A 21,826-nucleotide genomic window follows, 5' to 3' on the forward strand; every position below is an offset into this window, starting at 1 on the left:
AAGAATAAAAGTAACAGCTCAGTCCTACCTCCCTGGGCTGCCTGTCTAGTTTAATAAAGCACTAATCTGGCAAAGCATCAAGTAGTGCTACTGCACCTTGGAACAGAGGAAAATACAATGTTACAAGTCATAGATGCTATGAATTGGCTCTTAAGAGCTGCATCAGGAAGCACAGTTGATAAGTGTGGTATTTTGTGGCTCTTATATGAATGCCGTATTTTTTCCCTGCATGCAGTCCTTCTAACACAAGTTAAATTCTTTGTTGTACAAAAAGCTAATTTTTTTGGAATGCTGAGTCTGAAACACAGATGATATACTGCAGCAAAAGACTCTCATGGGATTTTTTTACGAGATGGATTTTATTTGTTAAATGAGTTTTCAGTAGTACTTCAGTACATGCTATTGTATTGCTAGCGTGATGTCTTACAGTGTCACTGGTTTGATCTGGACTGTGATGACTGAATAAATTGCATCATTTGCTAACTGTGGAAAGATGGCTTGATCCGTAAGACACATTTGTGTATATGTGCGTTTTGTAATGTCATTGTAAATCATAAATTAGAGATGTTCAGTTAATGCCAAATACAAGCTGCATTCATAGCTCTTGGTGTTCTGGTCTGCCCACAGGAGTTCCAAGAGTCAGAGGGAATCGTAGAGGAAACTGAAGCTGCTATTGTGCTTTGAGGGGGGGGAAAGTAGTGAAATAAGTAATGTAGTCTAAGACAACTTGAAAATGGAGACTTTTAAGTGGTCTTTGGGCTTCTACCAAGGAACATGCTGCTGGCGTTTTGGTTTTGTGCATTAGAGGAAAGAAAACACTAGAAGTCCCTTGATTTTCATCTGTAGAGAAATAACAGCACTTTGCTGCTGTGTTTTGGACATACTGTTTTTTGGTGGGGTTGTGGTAATTTATAGTTTTAGATCTTGTGGGTTTTCAGTGACTTAAATTACTAAGAAAAAATAGTTTATCCTGTGGTAGTTGGTGAGATGGTGTTACAGTTGGCAGGGGGACCTTATCCAGGAGTTGGAGGATCAGATCTGTAGTCTGTTGTGGCTTTGCCAGTGACAGCTGTCTCGGAGGAGGACTGGAGACTATAGTAGCTGGCTGTGGTGACATAACCTGGTTGATTGTTCCTTGCTGACCTTTGTCTTGGACTATAGAGGTGTAGAGCTCCTAATTAAAAAGCTTAAATGCAAGTCTAACCTGGAAAATTGAATATTTCATGTTAATCTGCTTATGCTTTTGCTCATTGCTAATAAACTTTTGAGTCTGTGCTGCAGTGAGGGGTAGAAGGATCTTTATTCAGATCTCTGTTCAAATTGCAGTGATTCATAAACAGCAACTCGGAAGCAAGAAATTTTATGAAACTGGATAATTTCAAGCATGCTACCATCACATGATTTTTTTTTTTAACTGAAGGCAGTAAAGATTCCCTAATAAATGAGTCACAATAGCATTATTGCTCCTATTTATATAACTTGAGATCTTGTAGTCTAAGCCTGTTGGCCTTTACCTCTGTGAATGTTTTAATTTTTGATGAGAGTTTTGGCTTTGTTTTAAAGCCACTTCACAATTACTCATTTTGTTTATTGTACATATACAGCCAGTTGTATCTTCTCCCTTTAAGGTTGGAAGTAAAGCTTTATTACAATTCACTTCTCTTAATTTGCCAAAGCAAGTATCAGTGAATATGACCAGCTTCAGCAAGTAAATCTGTGCAGAGCACTAAGAGGTGTTATCCCCAGATTAACTGTATGTGGAAACCTGAGCTACGCTCCGTGAGGAAGAGTTCCAGTAACTGCAGAAAAATAGGGTTTTTTGTGAATTGTGCACCCACATGAAAATAGCAAAATTTCCTGCTAATTTATGTCCTTCAATGATATCTTTGTTAAATGACTTTTCAGAATAGAGTCACGTATTAAGGAATAATTCCAGCACACTGCTAATATTTGCAGACTTTTTTAGGATATCTTCACTTTGTGACTTTTCCTGTGGTCAGAGTGTTTCTAATGTAGAAGATAAAAGATTTATTCCCATTTCTAGCCCATGGCATAGATTTAAAATTCTTCCTCTTGTAACTGGTCAAGCTTGAAACTGTGCCTTCCTCAAACACTCTGCCATTTTATACAGTATGAAATCTGATGCAATTCAACTGATTTTTTGAGTTGTAATCTTTTAGAGACAGGATTACACAATGCACAATTCAGTAAGGTTTTGATATAGATGAACCTTTCATGCAATATAAATATCAAGTGCTAGCAGAGTCTAGCTCTTTGTCCAAAAATCACTTTTTAAAAAAAAAAATTAAATACGGAGGAACTCTGACCAAGATCCAGGAGCTGAGCACTTCACAAGGAGCATAGAGCATACAATGCAAGTATTGTGAAAGGTAGTGGCATCTGATGCATTGCATGATGAGAGAGAGGACACCCCTAATGAGTCAGGAGCAGGATTGCCATAATTGTCTGTCATATAAAGAACATTTTAATCCAGTAGTAGCTCTGCCACTCATAACAGAGCAAGCAGCACAATAAGCCATTAGCCCAATCTTGGGACAAGACTACAACTTTCCATCAAGCCTAAAGAATGATGTCTGACTGCCAGCCAGCTGTTGTATTGGCTTTTCCTTCTCTTGGTTTCCAATCCAAACAGCCATCTCATGCCTGCTTACATGTGGTGAGCAAGTATCCAACTTCTCTATTTCTGCAAAGGCCTTGTGATCCAGGGCTACTTCACTGTGAACATGGGCATGGCTGTGTCCACATGCAAACTCACAGCTTGCAGCAATAGCTTTCTTAAAGTCACCATTTTGGGTCTGTCCTGCAAGGTCAATTGGTGCTGTGTGTGGGTGTCCCAGGCTTTGTGATGGGGGTAGAGAATGGTCCTTCACTTTGTCTTCCTAAAGCAATTCTGTTCTTGGGAAACTGAAACCAGTGAAGGCTTAAAGGAATAATTTAATTATGTTTTGTTAATACAAAGTCTCTTGATGATTTTATATGAGGAAGGTGAGTTGGGTTTTTTTTATTGTTAGCCTTTGAGGAACTTGAAACAAAGATTTGCTGTTTAGCCTAAAAGTGAACAAAAACTATCAGAGTCCTGGGCCTTGATAACATTTTTCTTATTAAAAAACAAAACAAAACAAAAACAAGGCATAATTTTGCAGGCAAAATTCTTGGTCAAAGACAGGCTGTTACAAAACTCTAATGAATTAAAGGGGTGGTTTTGTTCATGTTTTGGTCTGGCCATGACAAATCCTAAACTCTTAACTGATGGTTTATGGGAATATAGTCATGTATATTATTGCTGTACACCCACATGCACAGGCAGTAGTCCAAGTGTGCAGATGAGATAACAGGAGTGTATAAATAAAGCAGTTGGCTAGTTATCCTAATGTTCTTGAGTAGATCCTTGTTAAAATAGTGCCAGTCAAACTTAATGAATAGATCTTGTGTATTGAACATTACTCGTATTCAGCTGTGATGTGATATAGGTCACTGTGTGGGCAATTTGTGGCCATTTTGTGTTGAGTCAACAATTTGAAATGCAAACTCAAAGCTCAAGTAGTCCCTGCTGTCCCCTGATAGTTGCAGGTTGCCTCCAGGCTACCATGTTCCAAGAGAGGGGTGTTGGCAGGTCCATAGGGCGGTGCCACCTTATCACTTGGGAGTGTGAAGAGGTCTCTGCCCGCCTGTGGTACAGGAACACTGTGGTTATCCTGTCTTCCACCACCGCTGCACTGGAACTGGTGTTTTCTGGCACTGTTACAAGATAAAACATTTGCTTCATTGTTCCAGCTTCATGTATGTGAGTAGGTGATGCCCTGTCCATCATACATGCCTATAGAAATACTGCTGAAATTGATGTTAAAGAACAGTTTGCCTTAGGACAAGTCCTGAGTCTCCACCTTGTTCTGCACAGGACACCAGGGCAGCAGGGAGGGCTGGATTGCATGCATCTCTTTCTGAAAGCCTTGCATATGCTCAGTGGAAGGCACAATGAGAGCCAGGACTCTGTAATCAGTGGTGATGTGCTTGCACAAGCTCAGACTTTGTTTCCCCAGTTTTTTTAAATCTTGGCATGCTGTTGGAAGGGCTAGATGATTTAGAAGGGAAGGACCCTTCTCCCAGGTCAGTATGATGCTAGTGCTACATCTGGAACTTGCCTTGCTGGTTACCTGTGCTTGCACAGAACATCCTGGGGACCTGACTGGGGCCTGCTGGAGGATGTGAAAATTACCTGGTCTGGCTGTCTATTGAAACAATGGCAACAACAAAACCTGACTGGTTTGTTTTCCTCTAGTTAGAGAGCAACTCTCCTTTTATTTCTGTAGCAGCTATGGAGTGGCTATTGTGCTGCTTCAAGTGAACTTGCCAAAACAAGTTAAAATGGCAAGTATCTGCGGTAAGGGGAAGCTGCCTGCAGAATGAGAAAAGCTGCCTCTGGACTGATTTCCCCATTTGGCCATCTAAGCAGATAGCATATTGGCTGTAAGGCAGACTGTAACATGGTACATGACTGCATGTCTGTGAAGGTGGCTGCCAAAAATGTTATTGTGAGTGCGTGGAGAAGGCTGTAGTAATCATGTCAAGGTGATAAGAGCTAAAGCAGGAGTGGCATCTGTCTGTAGATGGGATTGAATAAATTTTCTCCTTTCTATATTTTGAGTGGAAGTGAAGTACATGCTTGGAAAGCTTCATTGGAAAGGTAGATTTTGAGAGCTGTTATGTTTAGTGCCTTATTTTTGAGATACCATCATCCTCAAACCAGTAGGAAGGGGTACAGCTAAGTATATTGGGATGCTCTAACTGTAAATGGATCTATCTGGACATAATGTTAAGCCTTTTCAAAGACAACATTGCATTAAAATGTTAAGTTTGATTATATTTTTAATCATGCTGCTATCCCACTTTTTCTATTTTTCTGGAAGCCTGATGAGTTTTGGTTTTTTGCTTTGAATTTTACAGTAACAAACATGCTTGTCATTGCCTAACAAATAATCAGTTTTAGATTGTAAGCCTTCAGGGGCAAGGGTTGTCTGCCCAAAGTGCAGAGGTTACAGTTCCAACTGGAGAGTTTGGATAAATCATAATATAAATTTAGCAATAGTAAATATTAAATTGAAGGCTGTATGAATCTGGTGCTTCTGGTCAATGGCAGCAAGCAACACAACTGAGCCTTCCTGAACCTTTTTGCAGTGTTGGAAGCTTTCTTGTTAGAGCAGAAATGCTGCAGTCTCAAGGAAGGCAACAAGTCTTTTGGAATATTCTTTCTATTCTTAAGGCAACATTTTGAATGTGGTTTTGAGAAAATAAAGCATAAAGAGGAAGGAGGTGATCTGAACTCACCAGCAAAATTTCAAAACAGCATCCAAAATGTGTTGTAGCATAATTTTTTTTCTGCTAAAGTACTGAGATTGAAGTACACGCCCTGAACCAAACTATTATGGGACTAGATGGACTAAGTAAATAGCTTACCTCTTACAGAAAGCAGCTTAAGTTTAAGAGGAAAAAAGAAATATAGTAAACTTAAATAAATCCCTTTGAGGATAAGTGCTTCAGCTGCAGGCATTTTTCCTGGCATGAAACCACTGGAGATTTCAGCTATTGGAAGCTTGGCAGGAATGTGGTAACATTAATAAGTCATCCTTCATCTGTTGATCAGAGTTTTATGTGAGATGCCATTGTTGTTACCCATCCACCAGGATGTCAGAAGGGTAGAAGATCTCTTTGCTTGATAAAGAGCAGGTAGGGTTGGGAGTGGGCTATCTGTTGTGCAGTGTCTATGCAGGGTGGTGGGAGGCAGGATGGTGGGAAGGGTGTTGGAGGCTGCTTAGCAGTTATCTTGAGTAGTTCCTGTGACATGGCTTTACAGCTAGCCCTTGGCTTGAGTTAAGTCTCCCCTTCTCCCTGGGAAGAAAAGAAGCTGTGTGACATTTAAGCAGAACATAGTTTGACTGTTGTCCCATAAAGAGTTGGAGAGATGGTGCATTTGAAAACTGAGGGTGCAGCCTATTTACTGAGCTGTAAACCTGCTTTTTTTTTTTTTTTTTAATCAAGGCAGCTTACATTGGCATAGTGGGTAAAAGGAAAAGTGGAATTCAAGTGTGCTTTTCCATATGCTGATTATCAGCTGCACTTGATGCACCTTCCTACTGCTCTTGCCACGGAAAAGATCTTGGCAGAAATAGAGGAACTCTGTGCAAGTAGGAGGCTGGTGTTTACATGTAGCTTCTTGTGTCGCTGGGTGCTTTTTGGTGTTTAATTTGCTTTTGTTGTCTTAATTTTTTGATTGTGTGACCTTTCCTAGATCACTTTTAGCTAATGGATGTAATGGAAGTGTCACTGCAGGTACTTGAAAATACAGTAACTCATACGTGTGCAAATCTTATATATGAAACTTCTGTTTAATGTGTAACCCAGTGAGAATCACTGTTTGCTGTTCTGTCTGGAGATGAACCAGCTCCGGTAGGGAACAATAGAGCCTGTTCTTTAGTTAAGATCTCCAGGAGGATGCTGTAAATGTTCCAGGGCAAGGTTGCTGGCACGTACATTAAAAATAAAAAGAAGGAAAGTATTCATTGAAAATAACTTACTTAGTAAACCTGATTCTATTCTGATGGGAATACAGTTTAGAAATTAAGTAAACCTAGACTTTAGTACCATGAGTTAGGGTGGAGAGGTCATTTTGCCCCATAAGAGGGGCTATTAAAACCTACAGCAACGCAAACTTCAGTGACACATTTATTTTTCTTTGATAGGCACTCCTTCCTATTCTTTAAGTATGTTTAGGGTGTGTGGTTAAAGGTACTAATATATCCTGTAATGCGATTTGTATCTTTACATTCTGTGGCTTAAAATCACTAAGCTAGCAGCTCTATGCCAAGTTCAATTTCTTACTGCTTTTGAAGTTGCCCCAATTCCAAGTGAATCCAGAACAAGATGAGACAAAGACTGGCAGTGTGTGTGGCTCCGCTGGATCAGAAAGGAGTATTTTTCAAAGGAATTGCGTGAGTTGCTGAGTGCCATCTCTACCTGAGATCAAGCTATTTCATATAACAACCTTTGTAGCTGTGTAGACCTATTTATATATATAAGCAAATTTAAATAACATCTCAGGGTCTAAACTATTTTAAATGGTCCTGTTTTTCAGATTTCTAAACTAAAAAGGAAATAATTTTTTTTCCCTTTTTTTTCAGTCATTTTAATTACTTTTTTTTTAAAAAATCTGTATTGCTGGGGTTTTTTTAGTGGTAAAAAGCAGCCTCCAGGGACTAGAGTTACCAGATGCGCTTTTATTTTGGCGCAGCTTGCTTTTGCATCTTGATAAATTCCCAAAGTGTTCTGGTCAGTAGAAGTGCCAGATGTTTACTGTGTGTTCCTGCACTTCTAATAGCGGCCACGAAAACACTGCAGAAACGTCACTGTCTAAAAGATAGGGGAACAGCAGATTTTGAAATGGCAGAGGGATTAAATGTTTAACACTTGAGTGCAAGCAGCTGTTGGAGTTTATTGGATGGTGTAACTTCTAATTGCATTGTATGTCCATGTCAGCACAGGTTAAATCAACTGCTGTAACTTTCAGTTGTGTATGTACTTGATTAAAAGTGCTTAGTGTTAAACTCTGGGTCTTGCACACACGAGTTAGGCTGCCTTTTCAAGATTACTGGTTTGAGTATGTTTTAGAAATTCTGTGAAATGAGATACAAAGTGTCCACTTGTTTTTGCTCTAGTCTGGCTAGGCAAAACAGAAAATGCTGTTGAAATTCGATCACTTAGCCCTAGTGATGCTAGTTCTATCACTGGTGATGTGCTGCCTGGGATAAAAAACAGGTGAATCAGTATTGCATAAATAACAGCGGTTGTAACAGCAACGTAAGGTTTGGAGTGCATGTGCCAGGGTATACTGAGGCACATTCTTTGCCTTCATCTGCAAGGTCTTTGTTACTCTGCTGCAGTGTTTCTGTTCAGGCAGTTGTGCTGTGCAAGATTCATGTTCTTCCCAAGAGAAATTGCCTGGCAAATGCCTGTGCATTCATGGACTGTTACTTACAGATATGAAAAGCGTAAGTTCAGTATTTACCCCTGCTGTGGTCTAGCCTCATTAGTCATCTCTCTTGGTTTCTTGCATGTTGCCTTGCTAGGTGGTTTGTTTTATAACTGTAAAATCACATGTGGTTAACTGACTTGAACTGTAACACACATAATATTGAACTCTTTACCAGCTACACACCCCCCATGCAGAGGGATGCTGAAGGACCACTCTTCATTCTTGTTTACTTCTTCCATCTCTTCTCTCACACCCTTTATGGTCTCCAGTGCTACTAACCTATGCAAAGTGAGGATGGAACAGTGCTGCTGAACATTCAGTTTAGGATCTCTCTGAGCTTTTTGAGGTTGAAAACCAACAAGCTGTATTCTGAAAGATACTGAGCACCTGCACATAAATGTAAATAAAATCTGAAGCTTGTACTTTTGGTCAAAGCAGTCCTCTTGTAAGAGCATGGCTCAGGAGCACTGTGGTAGGCAAAGTGGGAAGTTGCTCATTGTCTGTGTCTTGTGGACACAGCATTTGCGTGTGGCAGGTGCAGAGTTGAGTGTGTTAATAGTCTTTGGGTGCTTTGGGGGGCTAGTCAGAAGTACAACACTGGGCTCCTGTTTTGAAAGCCATCCTTAAACAGACCTCTCTAGTCATTTACAGCAAGGCAAGAATGAGGTATGATTTGAGAGTTTATTGTTAGGGGAATTATGGCCACTAATACTGCTCTTTAAATATCACGTTGATTACAAAACCGTCTGTGTAGGAGTAGTGTATAGCACTAGACCTTCAAAGAGCTGGTAAACAAGGAAGATTCAGTGTAAACACTTAAATAGCAACATTCAAAAGTAGGTTAGAGTGTTATACAACCTGAAAAAGACCGGCTTTGAAGGGCAGAATTTTTGAAGATTTGAGGGAAAAAAATGGTTTTTATAGATTTAATTTTTGTAAATGGGTACTAATTTGACATTGATCTAAAGCAAGAATCTTGTTTTTGTCTCCAACTTACTGAAGCTTAATATTCCTGTATGCAGTCTGAGAGAAATTAGATTTTGATAATTTTTCATTTACCAAATTACTGTCAGTCAGGTTAATGTTGCTCATAAAGATTATGATTCTTTAGTTTGGGAATTTATTTACAGTCTGTATCAGAGATAATATATTCCCTTTAAGGGAAATTCCAAAATCATAGCTGTGCAATTTGGGCAGTGGGATGGGGGAATTTGAGAGATGGGTTAGTTGTGGGGGGTTTTGTTCGGGTTTTTTTGTTTCTCAAATAATGAGTGTATCAATGGTGCTAATTAATCTTCCTCAATTGTGTAAGTATGTTATCAAATAACAGCACCATATTTCTCCATATATATTTATATAATGAGATTTAGTTATAATTAAAATGTATTGTGGAACTCTTATTCCTTAGTTGGAATCTTTTTCTCCATAGGAAATCTCCTTTCAGCTTTGTGTTCATTGCTTTTTCCTTATTCAGTTGTTATCCATTACGCCACAGAGCATCTTGTGGTATGCCATCTCTAAAATACTACCTTTGGGATGAAATTAATTTTAAGAAAGTCAAACCATACAGATAAATATCCCATCCCATAGAAGTTTGCTTAGCCTGGAATATCAAATAGCCCAAACAAATAACAATTTGCTCAGTCAAGGTGTAGCCAAACAAAAATAAACCAACCCAGATCCTGCAGATTGATCTAAAACTGGTAGATGTGGTCACTGTCGGGTGTTTAGGGAAGAAATAGTGAGTGGGAATTCTTGTCATTCTGATTTGGTGGAAAAAAAAGAACAGAAATCTTCTTCCATGCAGGTTCTTATGTTAAATCTATTTCTGGTCTTCCTGAGACAAAAGCACTAATCGAGAAGTATCCAGTACTGTAAGCTGTATCCTTGTATTCTGGTGTTAATGTTCTGCAATACCTTCCATCGCTGAAGAAGTAGCAAAACATTTCATATAGTGGAGAAACACTATAAAAATATCTATGTTGTATTTTATTATGGAATTTTCTTGGGCTTTTCAGGCAATAGGAGCACTCGATGCACAAATCCATGCTTAGCTGAATTTGGAGGTCTGATTGGCAGGATGCTTGAGAAGCTGTAAGTCACAGTTGTACCTAACAGTGGTTTTGTAACTTGACTCAGGTCAGGTAGACTGAAGCACAATAATCCCCCATGGAATCAATCAGCAGAGAATTAACTCTTTTTTTTCAAATGGGCTGCTGCTTCTTTACAGCTATCCGGGGGCAGTGCCTCAGTTGGCATACTAGGAGCTGCAAACTGGGCTAGGAATAGTTCCCAGCTAAAGGAGGAGGGACAATATACCTCTGTTACTAGATCCCAAAGCCTATTTGTGTTTCGGGTAAACCTCCTTTAGTTTGTTTTAAACTTCTCTTAATCTTAGAAACTGAATAACCAGTGCAGGTGATGAATGTGTCTGTATACTCAGAATGCATAAATTCATTCATAGACTCTTTTCTGAATGTCTTTATGTACTATTTTACAAGGACTCTGGGGCTCCTTATGCTCAGTTCTGTGGGGAAGTAAAAAAGGATGGTACCATGTTTTTGATCTTTGAAGATTGTCTGTGGAACAATTGATATTTGCATCATCCTGGCTAAGAGGAATCTCATAATCCATTCTTATCACATTAAGGTCTAATTGCCTGCCTTAATAGGATATTGCAGAACTAGAAAAACAAAGGAAGTAGAAATGGTTGGTGGAAAGAGAATAAAATATACAGCGGAAATAAATTTAAACCTATGGTCACTTGATCAAAAGCAAGCTAGCAAAGCCTTTTAGTTATGGGAAAACTTTTCTTCTCCTTAATTTCCTGTGGGAAGGGAGAAAACAATTTTGTTCATAGCAGCACTTTTTCTTTTCAACTAGAATTGTTGGGGCTTTTTTTTTTTTAGTAAATTCTTGACCAGTTGTGGTGACAAGACTAATTCAGCAATCTTTTTGTTTCCTGAAACAAAGTGGGCTTGTTCCAAGTCTTGGGAACCTGAAAGTAAAATGAGATGTTCATATGCTACAATTCTGTTTTTATTTGTTTGTTCTAACTTTGAATTTGCTTTAACTTTAAAAATGCTTTTAAAACAGGAGGGCCAGTGAATTACAGGGGCAGACAGATTAAGTTTTTATCAGTAAGTACAGGAAGAAGTAGGATGTAAATAAACATTAGTGACATACCAGTTTGCTGCTTCCCTTCCCTCTAACTTCTGTATTTAAACTGGAAGAGTTTCTCTGGAAAAAACACCCAATGCATCTACTTTGTGTTTCAGCATTTATAGTCTGACATATGTCTGAAAAAACCATGAGGTTAATCACATTCTGAGCTCTTTCTATTATAACTTTTTTTAAGACTAATGAAAGGATTATAATTGGGTAAGAAGTATGGTTTATGAAAGCAGTTGTTCCCCTTGCTAATTTAATGTTGGCCTGCAACTTAGAACAATTGTATTATCATTGTTGATTTTCTCTTTTTATATTCCATTTTCACTGTAACTTATATAACTGCAAAATAAACAAAGTAGTTTGAGATCCATATCACATTAGCAGTGAAAAGGGAGGTAGTACTATGCTGCTTTCAGAATTTTTGAATTTTTCCACCTAAAATCTTAGAAGGTAGCAAGAAACATTTGTGATTAGAACAGTTGCATTTCTTTGGGTTAAATAATTTTTCCGAGAGAGAATGCACCCAGTAGACAGCTGGAATTAATGGATGGAGCTAGGAGAGGTTAATGTTATCTTAGAGTGTCATCCAAGTTATAAAACTGGAGATGAAGGGTTTGGGAGGAAAAAAAAGGGTTATTTGCTAAAATTAAAGTTCTTCCTTATATTGTGTAGCTGTGCTGCCCTGGAGGTCATACTGCAATAGGCTTGAATAAAAATCTGTTCTTATTAAAACTAAACTAAAATACGCAGTTTTAAAAAGGAGACTGTGTCCTGACATTCCAGATTGGGCATTAATAAATACATCTCTTCAAGAACCACAGTTTTTTAGTTTTGGGTCTAGATCTCAGTGTGTCAAACCCTCATGTTCTGCTGAGCCTCAAGGTCCATTCGGTGCCCTTATAAGCCCTGAAAAGGGCTGAAAGAAATGCATGTTTTCACCATGAGAAATCGGACATTTTGGCTTTTGAGCTGTATAGTACTTTGTTCTTTAGTTTGTGCTACCTGCTTACAGACTTTCTTGCATCATGGTTGTGAATAGAACATGCACTGGTCTTGTGAGAAGCCCAACTACGGCAGGGATTTGCAGACTGCCTGTCAGACACAGACTGGCTTTTATAGTTTGGGGTTTTTTCCTTTTTTTTTTTTCTTTTTTCCTTTTTCCTTACTACAGAGTCACCACTGCAGCTTGTCCTGAAACCCCAACCTCAATCTGTCACCCTTAAAAGGAGGTGAAAATTAGCAATGAAAATACTGTCTACTTACTCCAAGGAATATGCTGGACAGTAGGCTTTAAAAGCAGGTTTTAAAAGCTTTAAATATTTTAAATATAATCGTGGAATAAAGAAAACCCCAAAACATTACAGTACTGTAGAGACCTGTTTTTGTGAGTACCTTTTTAATAGTTTGATTTCTAAGCATCTGCAAAAATAAAAGTTAACTTCTATGGTTATTAGTTCAGTAAAATCAAACACCAATACATTTAATGATGGATTTGAGAGAAAATAGGAAATTTATTTGCAGCCTGTCAGTCAGAATGTGTCTTATACTGTGTGTAGATATATAGTTTTTCATTTTGGTTTTCAAGACTTGGAGCATTTAAATATTTTAGACATGTGAGGACAGAAACCTGTTTTTAGCTTTTGGAATTTATTTTTTGCTAGCTAGAAAAAGGTCTGCCTCTTTTTTTTTTTTTTTTTTGAGACACAGTGTTAGACAGTAATGCCACAGAGGGGTGTTTTGTGTTTTATAACTGCTAATCTCTGCCAAAACAGCAGTTCTTCTGTGAGTATCAGTAACTTGAAAGAAAAGACATGTTCAGAGCACTGAATGTGGTACTTCTCAGTGTAAAGCTCCTGTTACACCACGCTGCCTACAGCCTCACAAAGAGGATTACATGAGCTCTGTTGTGTCTCCTAACCTTTTGTGAAATCATTTTGTGTGTGTGCAAGACAAGTCTGGTAAAGGTGATTTTTAGCTTTAGCTTTTTTTTATTGTTCTTTCGAAGTTTAGCTGGAACCACTTTGTGCTCTCTCATTTCTGTTCCATTATTTCAGTTGCTTAGAGCAGCCACTTCTGCAGCTCTTGGGTTTCAGTCCATTATCCATGTGTTCTTGTGGCAGAAGCAAGAAAATCACCTTCATTCTCTGAAAGGAATTCTGCAGGTTGAGCCCCAAACCGCAATGAAGTAACTTCCCACGTAATTAGCTAGTGCAAAGTTGAGGGAAAGGCTAGCCCCTGAGGGACAAGTAGTAGCAGCTACTCGTGTTTGTTACAGCAGTCATCTCATTCCTCCTTCCCATCCTGCTTGCCTCCTTCTCCCTGCACATTGCATTCCTCTATGTGCAGAGGCAGGACTGCAGAAAGCATGCATGACTTCTTGCTAAGTGTTTGTCTCTGTGCTCTCCTGTTGAACTATTGCACTAGTAACCTAGTGGATGAGAAGTTCTTATGGGTGCCAAGGTGGGTGAGACCACAGTGAAAACAGACTGGAGATCCATGAGAGCATCCCTGCCAAACAGCTTCCAAGAAAGAAAAAAAAAATAAAAAAATAAAATTCATGCTAGGAAAAATATACACTTCTGCTTCTGTTTTGTGGTACTGTCCTGGGCAGGTGGCAGTTGTGTCTTAGGAATAAGGAGGGTCCTTTTATATTTATCTGTCACATTATTACAAATGGCTAATGCTATTCTTTTACACTCAATTGTTATTTAAATGTCAAAGGTGGGGCAAGCAGTAGTGCTGTGACTGTCTAGGTAAGCCCCGGGAGAAATTAAAGAAAATGGGGGTTTGTAGCCAACTCCAAGTAAAGCACTGTGAGGCTTTGATGGCTGTGGGGTGTGTTACTGGTCTGTCTGTGTCCCTCAGCACTTGCTGCAGTCACTACAGCCCTGGGGAGGCGTGTGGGGAAAGGTTCAGGGACAAGCGCTGCCGGGATGAGGCTCTTGTGGAGCTGGGAGAACTGCAAGACCCCCGACAACTTCTGTTGCTGATGCAGGAGGAGTATTTGACATTAATTTGTCCACTGGAAAACAGAGAGAGCTGGAAGTTCCTTCAGCCCACTCCCTGAGGAACTGAGCCTTAACTTTTACATTTTTGCAGCTGTGCCAAGAGCACCAAGATGAGTGCTCTAGTGAGAGAAAACCCTCTCCTCTCTGGCTGCCTTCACCAAATCCCAGGCTAGGTATGCAAAATTGGTAAATTGAAGGTGAGTGTGGGAGGCCTGTGGTGAAGATGCTTTCATGATGAGCTCCATGCCAGGTTCTGTAGCAGCAACCACTGACCTTTCCTGCTGACTGAGATCATGGGAGCTGCTTGCACTGGTGCAGGCAAGGAGAGGGGCTAATGTATGCCTTTGACCACATGGGCAGTAGCTGATATTTGAGTTCTCCATATAGAAATGTCTGTTATCTTCTTCAGAGGATAGAAATAATCAAACATTCATGTTGTATATTCATTGCCTGTGATGATTTCCTTTACAGTTTGTAAGGTGCAGGGCTGTACAAACTGGTATGCTACAAGTTAAAAATAATAAATCTGATGTATCTTTAAGCCGCTTGACTTGATCCCCCAGTGCTCTGCTAAGCTGTTCTTCTCCCAACCAAAGAGAGCCAGATTCTCTGTGGTAATGTACATCCTTGACTTCTTCCCCACTCCATGTGTGCACACAAGCTGCATATTTTACTTTAGAAATGGCAAATTTGGGTCGCAAGTTCAGCAGTTAAGATGATGATTGTTCCACATCCTGCTTGCACAGGAAGCTTATTTTTTAAAAAGCTGATAAATTGAGTCCTCTAGATTTTGTCAAAATAAAAAGCAAAGCAAGCTATTTAAAGCTGCAGAGGTTTGCATTCACATATGATCAGTTTACCACTTTGTCTCACAGTGCATAGTTTTAATTTAAAGTGAAAGCCTTGCAGCTTGCTCCTGTGCTACCTGGACTAACCAGCTCCAATAATCAGCAGGCTGTGATGATAATCTGAAAAAAATTTTTTTTCCATTATGTTAAGAAAGAGTTGTGTGGGGTTTTTTTCTTGTTTATCTGGGTTGGATTTTTCTCAGGAAGGATTATTCATTAATTGGGGAAAAAAAAATTATGCAGAACCATTTGGTCCAAGGAATAGGCGATAACTACTTCTCACTGTAAAACATCTAATCACATTAAAAAATTTTGCCAAATATTCATGTAGTAACTGCAACACTTGTGCAGTGATACTTAAGGGAAAGGAGCCAATCAATCTGGTAAGCAATGTGGATGCTCAATAAAAAGGAGTGGGAGACATTGACTGTTATTGTGTTAGATGAAAAGAAATGGGACACCTTGCTCATAATGCAACAAGAGACCTAAAATGTGCTGTGCAAGTCACAAGCAAGGTGAAAAGCATTTAACAAATGCTGTGTTGTTTAAATGCAAGGTACTACAAAATAATGTTAGTGCTGGATTTCACATGTTTAGGCTGAAGCAATCATTTTTACAGAATCAGATTTTGTGCACTGTAAGGAACTGTTGCTATTTATGTTATTAATACATAATCAGCTATGGCACTTTACCTTTCGGGTGTTTCAGCTGGCAGAGCAGGCCTTGGTACTTGTGCTGTGAAGTGGCAAAGATATATAAATATCATCTGTCTTGAAGTGAGAAGACTTATGTTGTGATGCTAAAGTATCATATCAGTACACATCCTTTGAGAAAAATGTTGAGAGGAACAATGCGCGACAGGCAACAAAGCATAATGAAAACTGGAACCTTTTGAGGATCTGTGTGTCGTGGTGTGATTGTCATTAAATGGTGAAATAACCTGCTCACCAGTCAACAATACTGATTTTGGTTTTGTTCTCTTGTAGGAATGTTTACCCTTGCAGAAGTTGCATCGCTCAATGACATCCAGCCAACTTATCGTATCTTGAAACCATGGTGGGATGTGTTTATGGATTACCTAGCTGTTGTTATGTTAATGGTTGCCATTTTTGCTGGAACCATGCAGCTGACCAAAGACCAGGTGGTCTGCTTGCCAGTTTTGCAGTCTACTGTAAATTCAAAAGCACAACCCGGCACGTCAGGGAAGGCTGACTTTACCACTGTTGAAACAACCACTGGTCAAGGAGAAGCATCATCAATGAGAACGGTTTCCTTCGGAAGTGCTCCTACTGTAACACCTGACATACCTCTGAGCAGAGCTACCTCTTCTCAGTATCAACCCACTGAATCAGGCCAGGAGCTGAAGAAGGAGCAGAAAGATTCTTCAGGCCGTAAAACAAATTTGGATTTTCAGCAATACGTATTTATTAACCAGATGTGCTATCATTTGGCTCTTCCTTGGTATTCAAAGTATTTTCCTTATCTTGTTCTCATTCATACTATCATTTTAATAGTCAGTAGCAATTTTTGGTTTAAGTATCCCAAGACTTGCTCAAAAATTGAGCATTTTGTGTCTATATTAGGGAAGTGCTTTGAGTCCCCTTGGACTACAAAAGCATTGTCTGAAACAGCATGTGAGGACTCCGAGGAGAACAAACAGAGGTTAACTGGTGCCCAGTCCCTGCCCAAGTATGTTTCCACTAGCAGTGATGAAGGAAGCCCAAGTGCCAGCACTCCCATGATAACAAAGTCTGGCTTCAAATTTTCAGCTGACAAGCCGATGATTGAGGTCCCCAGCGTCACTATTTTAGATAAGAAAGATGGAGAACAAGCTAAAGCGCTGTTTGAGAAGGTCCGTAAGTTCCGGGCTCATGTGGAGGACAGTGATCTGATTTACAAGCTCTATGTTGGTCAGACTGTTATCAAGACTGTCAAGTTCATATTTATTCTCTGCTATACTGCAAACTTTGTCAACACCATTAGTTTTGAACACATCTGCAACCCGAAAGTGGAACACCTGATTGGCTACACACAGTTTGAATGTACACACAACATGGCTTACATGTTGAAGAAGTTGCTTATCAGCTATATTTCCCTCATTTGTGTCTATGGTTTTATCTGCCTCTACACACTTTTCTGGCTGTTCCGAATACCTTTAAAAGAATATTCATTTGAAAAGGTCAGAGAAGAGAGTAGCTTCAGTGATATCCCTGATGTCAAAAATGATTTTGCATTTCTCTTGCATATGGTAGATCAGTACGACCAGCTGTATTCTAAGCGATTTGGTGTCTTTTTGTCAGAGGTAAGTGAGAACAAACTACGGGAAATTAGTTTAAACCATGAATGGACTTTTGAAAAGCTGCGGCAGCATGTTTCCCGCAATGCCCAGGACAAGCAAGAGTTGCATCTCTTTATGCTGTCAGGGGTCCCCGATGCAGTGTTTGATCTGACAGATCTGGATGTGTTGAAACTGGAGCTGATTCCTGAAGCAAAAATCCCAGCAAAAATTTCCCAGATGACAAATCTTCAGGAGCTTCATCTGTGCCACTGCCCTGCGAAGGTCGAGCAGACTGCCTTCAGTTTCCTCCGGGACCACTTGAGATGCCTTTATGTGAAATTCACAGATGTTGCAGAAATTCCTGCGTGGGTGTATTTGCTCAAAAACCTCCGTGAATTGTACTTGATAGGCAACTTGAACTCCGAAAACAATAAAATGATAGGGCTTGAATCTCTCAGAGAGTTGAGACACCTTAAAATTCTCCACGTGAAGAGCAATTTGACCAAAATTCCCCCCAATATCACAGATGTGGCACCACATCTGACAAAACTAGTCATTCATAATGATGGCACTAAGCTTGTGGTACTCAATAGCCTTAAGAAAATGACTAATGTTGCGGAGTTGGAACTGCAGAACTGTGAACTGGAGAGAATTCCCCATGCCATCTTCAGCCTCTCTAACTTACAGGAACTGGATTTAAAGTCAAATAGCATACGCACAATTGAAGAAATAATCAGTTTCCAGCACTTAAAAAGATTGACTTGTTTAAAGCTGTGGCACAATAAAATAGTCAACATTCCTTCCTCCATTACCCACATAAAGAATTTGGAGTCTCTTTATCTCTCCAATAACAAACTCGAATCCTTACCAGCCGCAGTGTTCAGTTTACAGAAACTTAGGTGTTTAGATGTAAGCTACAACTCAATTGCGTTGATTCCAGTGGAAATAGGTTTGCTTCAAAATCTGCAGCATTTTCACATCACAGGAAACAAAGTCGACATTTTGCCAAAACAGTTGTTTAAATGTGTTAAATTGAGGACTTTGAGTCTGGGACAAAACTGTATTACCTCAATCCCAGATAAAGTTAGTCAACTGTTGCAGCTGACTCATCTGGAACTGAAGGGAAATTGCTTGGACCGTCTGCCAGCCACGCTGGGGCAGTGTCAGCTTCTCAGGAAAAGCGGGCTGGTGGTGGAAGATCACCTCTTTGACGCTTTGCCCTCAGAGGTTAAAGAGGTGTTGAATCAAGACACAAGCATTCCTTTTGCTAATGGGATTTAGGCTGAGGTGAAATGCTCTGGTAGCTGACTTCCAAACAGCGAATGCTAAAACGTATGACAATTGGGAGGCCATGCATTTTAGAAAACAGAATTTCTTGGAAGGCAGGGCTACTAGCAGGATTGGAAGGAGGTGTAACCGAGTGTTCAATGTTTGAAATGTTTTAAAAGATTATTTCCAAAATTTTTGAGAGGATAAAGAACCTTAATAATCTCAATTCTTTTTTCCTTAAATTGTTTGTAACTTGGATGCTACTGCTTTTGAATGTTTACAAATTTGCTTGCCTGCTTAAAGTAAATGATTAAATTGATGACCTTTTCTTACTATGCAAGTTATTCCTTAAGGTCTGGATTTCCTTTAGTGCATTATGGGGGGGAAAAACAAGGATAAATGTTATTTACAGTATGGTTCTAACAGCACTTGAAACACATGTTGATGTGTGTTGTTAGCGTTTAGCCATCCTCAGCAAATGAAACCAGTTGGGCTGTGCTTTGAACTGCACCAGAACCACCTTTTCCTGCATTAAGGTATGTGGTTTGCATCAGGCCAAGTGTGTTTACCTTCTTCATCCTCAAGGCCTCGTGTTGTTAGGAGAGATTTCTTCTGTGGTCCAGTGTACTACTCCTTCACACCGGCAAAGACTGGTCACATTCCTGCAGCTGGTCTCCCCCTCAGCTTCCATAATGCTTCTCTGTCCCATGCAGCTGTGGGTGGTAAAAGGGAGAATACTGCCACTTGGCTTTCAGGTTGGGGATAGTTTTGCTATTTGAACTGTTTTGCAAGGTTTACTTTGAAAGCCATTAAACACCAAGTGACTTTACCGCTCATGTTTTGCTCTTCTGAGTTTTCATCTGGGAAACTCAAGGCATTTTATGAATTGGTGATTGCTTTGTTTCACAGCCCTTGCTTAGGAAGTGGGGTGTATGCTCCATTCACTAGACTAATGACAGAGGCATAAGAGTTACAATTTACCCAAACTTGATTTAACTTTATCGCCTATTGTGGTGTGTCTTCCATACGTGGACTTAAACCATAGGACCACCCTTCTCCCCAACCCCAGTCTAAGTAATTTGATGTTTTGAACACTTACACACTGTTAGAAAATCTTAACTTTGTGCCAGATAAGTCAACAAATAAAAAAGCAGACAGCAGTGAGCGTGGGACTTTTTTTTGTTGCTTTTTTGGTGGTGTTTTTTTAACTGAGTTTGCATTGCCAGAACCATTAAAGAAATATAATCCATTAAATCTGCAAAATCATCAGTTGTAAATCTTGGCCATTTACATTCCATGTGTGCAGAAAAGAAGTACTATGCTGGGAGATGATTACATGATTACTCATGGTTTAAACACAATTCCCTATTGTAGTGCGGTCAGGACTGAACTAGTCTGTAGTTGAAGGGACTGTTCTTCTCACACAGAAATCCTCATGCACAGCGATTTCTACTGTAACTTCACCAGAGCTGCCCTGACTTACACCACTATTAACGAGGGGATAGTTTAGGCCTAGGGGCATTGAGCAGTCAGGAACACTTCAAATACTGCTCTTACAAATCTTGCACATTTTATTGTTAATCATTTACTGTTAGTCATGCTGGGAGGACTGTTCTCAGCTGTAGGTAACGGTCTCTGAATACATACCTACAACATATGTTTATGTATTATCAGAAGACCAGTTTATGAATAGTGGTTTTCCCACTTCTTCTGGGGATACAGTCTGTTTTCCACTTGCCAGCAGGTAATAAACTTGGGATGTTGACAGTTCTGCAACACCAAGTCACAGGTTTGGCAGAATACTTGCAGTTACTGGTCTGTCCTCCACTGGGAAATTTAGTGCTAATCCTCAGAATTTTTTTAAAGTAGAAGTTAAGGCTGCAGTGGATTTATTTTTTTTTTAAGAAACTCTTTCATGTGTTTATTTTTTGCACATAGATCACTTTAAAATTGCTGGACTATTGACTCTTTAGAAAAACTGTGGACTATACTCTTGGTGTATGCTTTGTATTTGCTGTTGAGTGTCATTTCAGCTTCCAAGAAACTGTTTGTAGGAGGGAGGAAGAGTTGTGGAGGATGACCAAGTAATTAAAATGCTTAGAAAAATAGTTCTATTTTTCATCATCTTTTATTTTAATAGCAAAGTCACACAGAATGCGGCCATGGATTGATCCGGCTTTTAAAAGCTTTTTTTGGTGTTTCCAATTCTCCTACTGTCCCTACTGATGTTAAAAAATAAACCCATGTCCACTTCATATGAGTATGGTATACATAATTTAGACCACTGTTTTGACTAGTTATTAGCTAATTGTACTTCTTTAGATAACTTCCTACAAAATAAGTATATGTTAAAGTTAATTTCAGGCTTGTGATGCTTGCTCAGCATAAACTCCATTCTTGTTTTTAGGAGAGCTTTCTCAGAGTGGGGAAGAACTGCCCGCTGTCCCCATGTTGCCTCCCCCTAGTCCTTCCTCCTCTTTGTGACTGTTTCTAATGTTTCTATTTCCTGCGTATCAACTGACACAGTCTTGCTTTAAAGTCTTGGAAGTTCATCTCTTTTCAAAATGTAAGGCATGTGAAATATATTTTGCGTTTCTATTTGATTTAATAAATAAGATGTTTATATCTTCCTCTAATCTATTTTTTTAATGGGGGAAAAGTGTGTTTTCATAGTAAAATCTCTGATTTCAAGTATCTCATGTTAAACTTGTTCTGCAGTGCCTGTAATCTAAGAAGGAAAAGGTGTGAGTTGCTGCTCCTAATAAATCCTGTAGGTATGGTTTCTAACTAGAATACAGTACTTGAGGATAGGTTTTTTCTTTTTTTTCATATACATAATCTAAATGACCTACCACTGTTTTTATTTGGCTAATGGAGCTTTGCAGAATATATCTATGGTCCCGGAAGAGAAATTACTGTGTTCATTCAGATGAGAGGAAATAGGAAATTGCCCATTCTGTTCCTGCCACTGTGAATACAGTTCTGTGAAGATCCTTTAGTTTTCCGATAAATTGTCCTTTTGGAAGATGCTTCCCATGATGCAAACAGAGCTATGGCTGTCCTGAGTAGGCATCATGCCTCTTGATGTAAGGGAGGATGCTGACACTCATGAAAGGCTCTCTGCTGCTAAATAAACGGCTTTGCAGTCCTGAGCTGCCCTCTCTGTAGCAAAGGGGGAAGCCCGGACATTGTAAGCCATGTCTGG

At 39.4% G+C, this 21,826-nt stretch overlaps 1 protein-coding gene across 5 annotated transcripts in view; it reads left to right on the top strand.

Annotated features, from left to right (window-relative positions):
- The window catches only part of LRRC8D (leucine rich repeat containing 8 VRAC subunit D), a 53,730-nt gene extending 32,479 nt beyond the window's left edge, over nt 1–21,251 (top strand). For 2 of the 5 annotated variants that reach the window (XM_074906538.1, XM_074906541.1), the window contains one exon: nt 16,061–21,251. In XM_074906538.1, the coding sequence (XP_074762639.1) occupies nt 16,063–18,633 (2,571 nt within the window). In that variant the 5' untranslated portion in view covers nt 16,061–16,062 and the 3' untranslated portion in view covers nt 18,634–21,251. Of the gene's footprint in view, nt 1–5,595; nt 5,746–6,906; nt 7,008–8,024; nt 8,064–16,060 lie in introns of those variants that run through there. The other 3 variants (XM_074906540.1, XM_074906539.1, XM_074906543.1) reach the window with 3 other exon arrangements.
- The last annotated feature ends 575 nt before the right edge of the window (nt 21,252–21,826 follow it).

This window comes from Athene noctua, chromosome 5, assembly GCF_965140245.1.
Source record: "Athene noctua chromosome 5, bAthNoc1.hap1.1, whole genome shotgun sequence".
Lineage (NCBI taxonomy): Eukaryota > Metazoa > Chordata > Aves > Strigiformes > Strigidae > Athene > Athene noctua.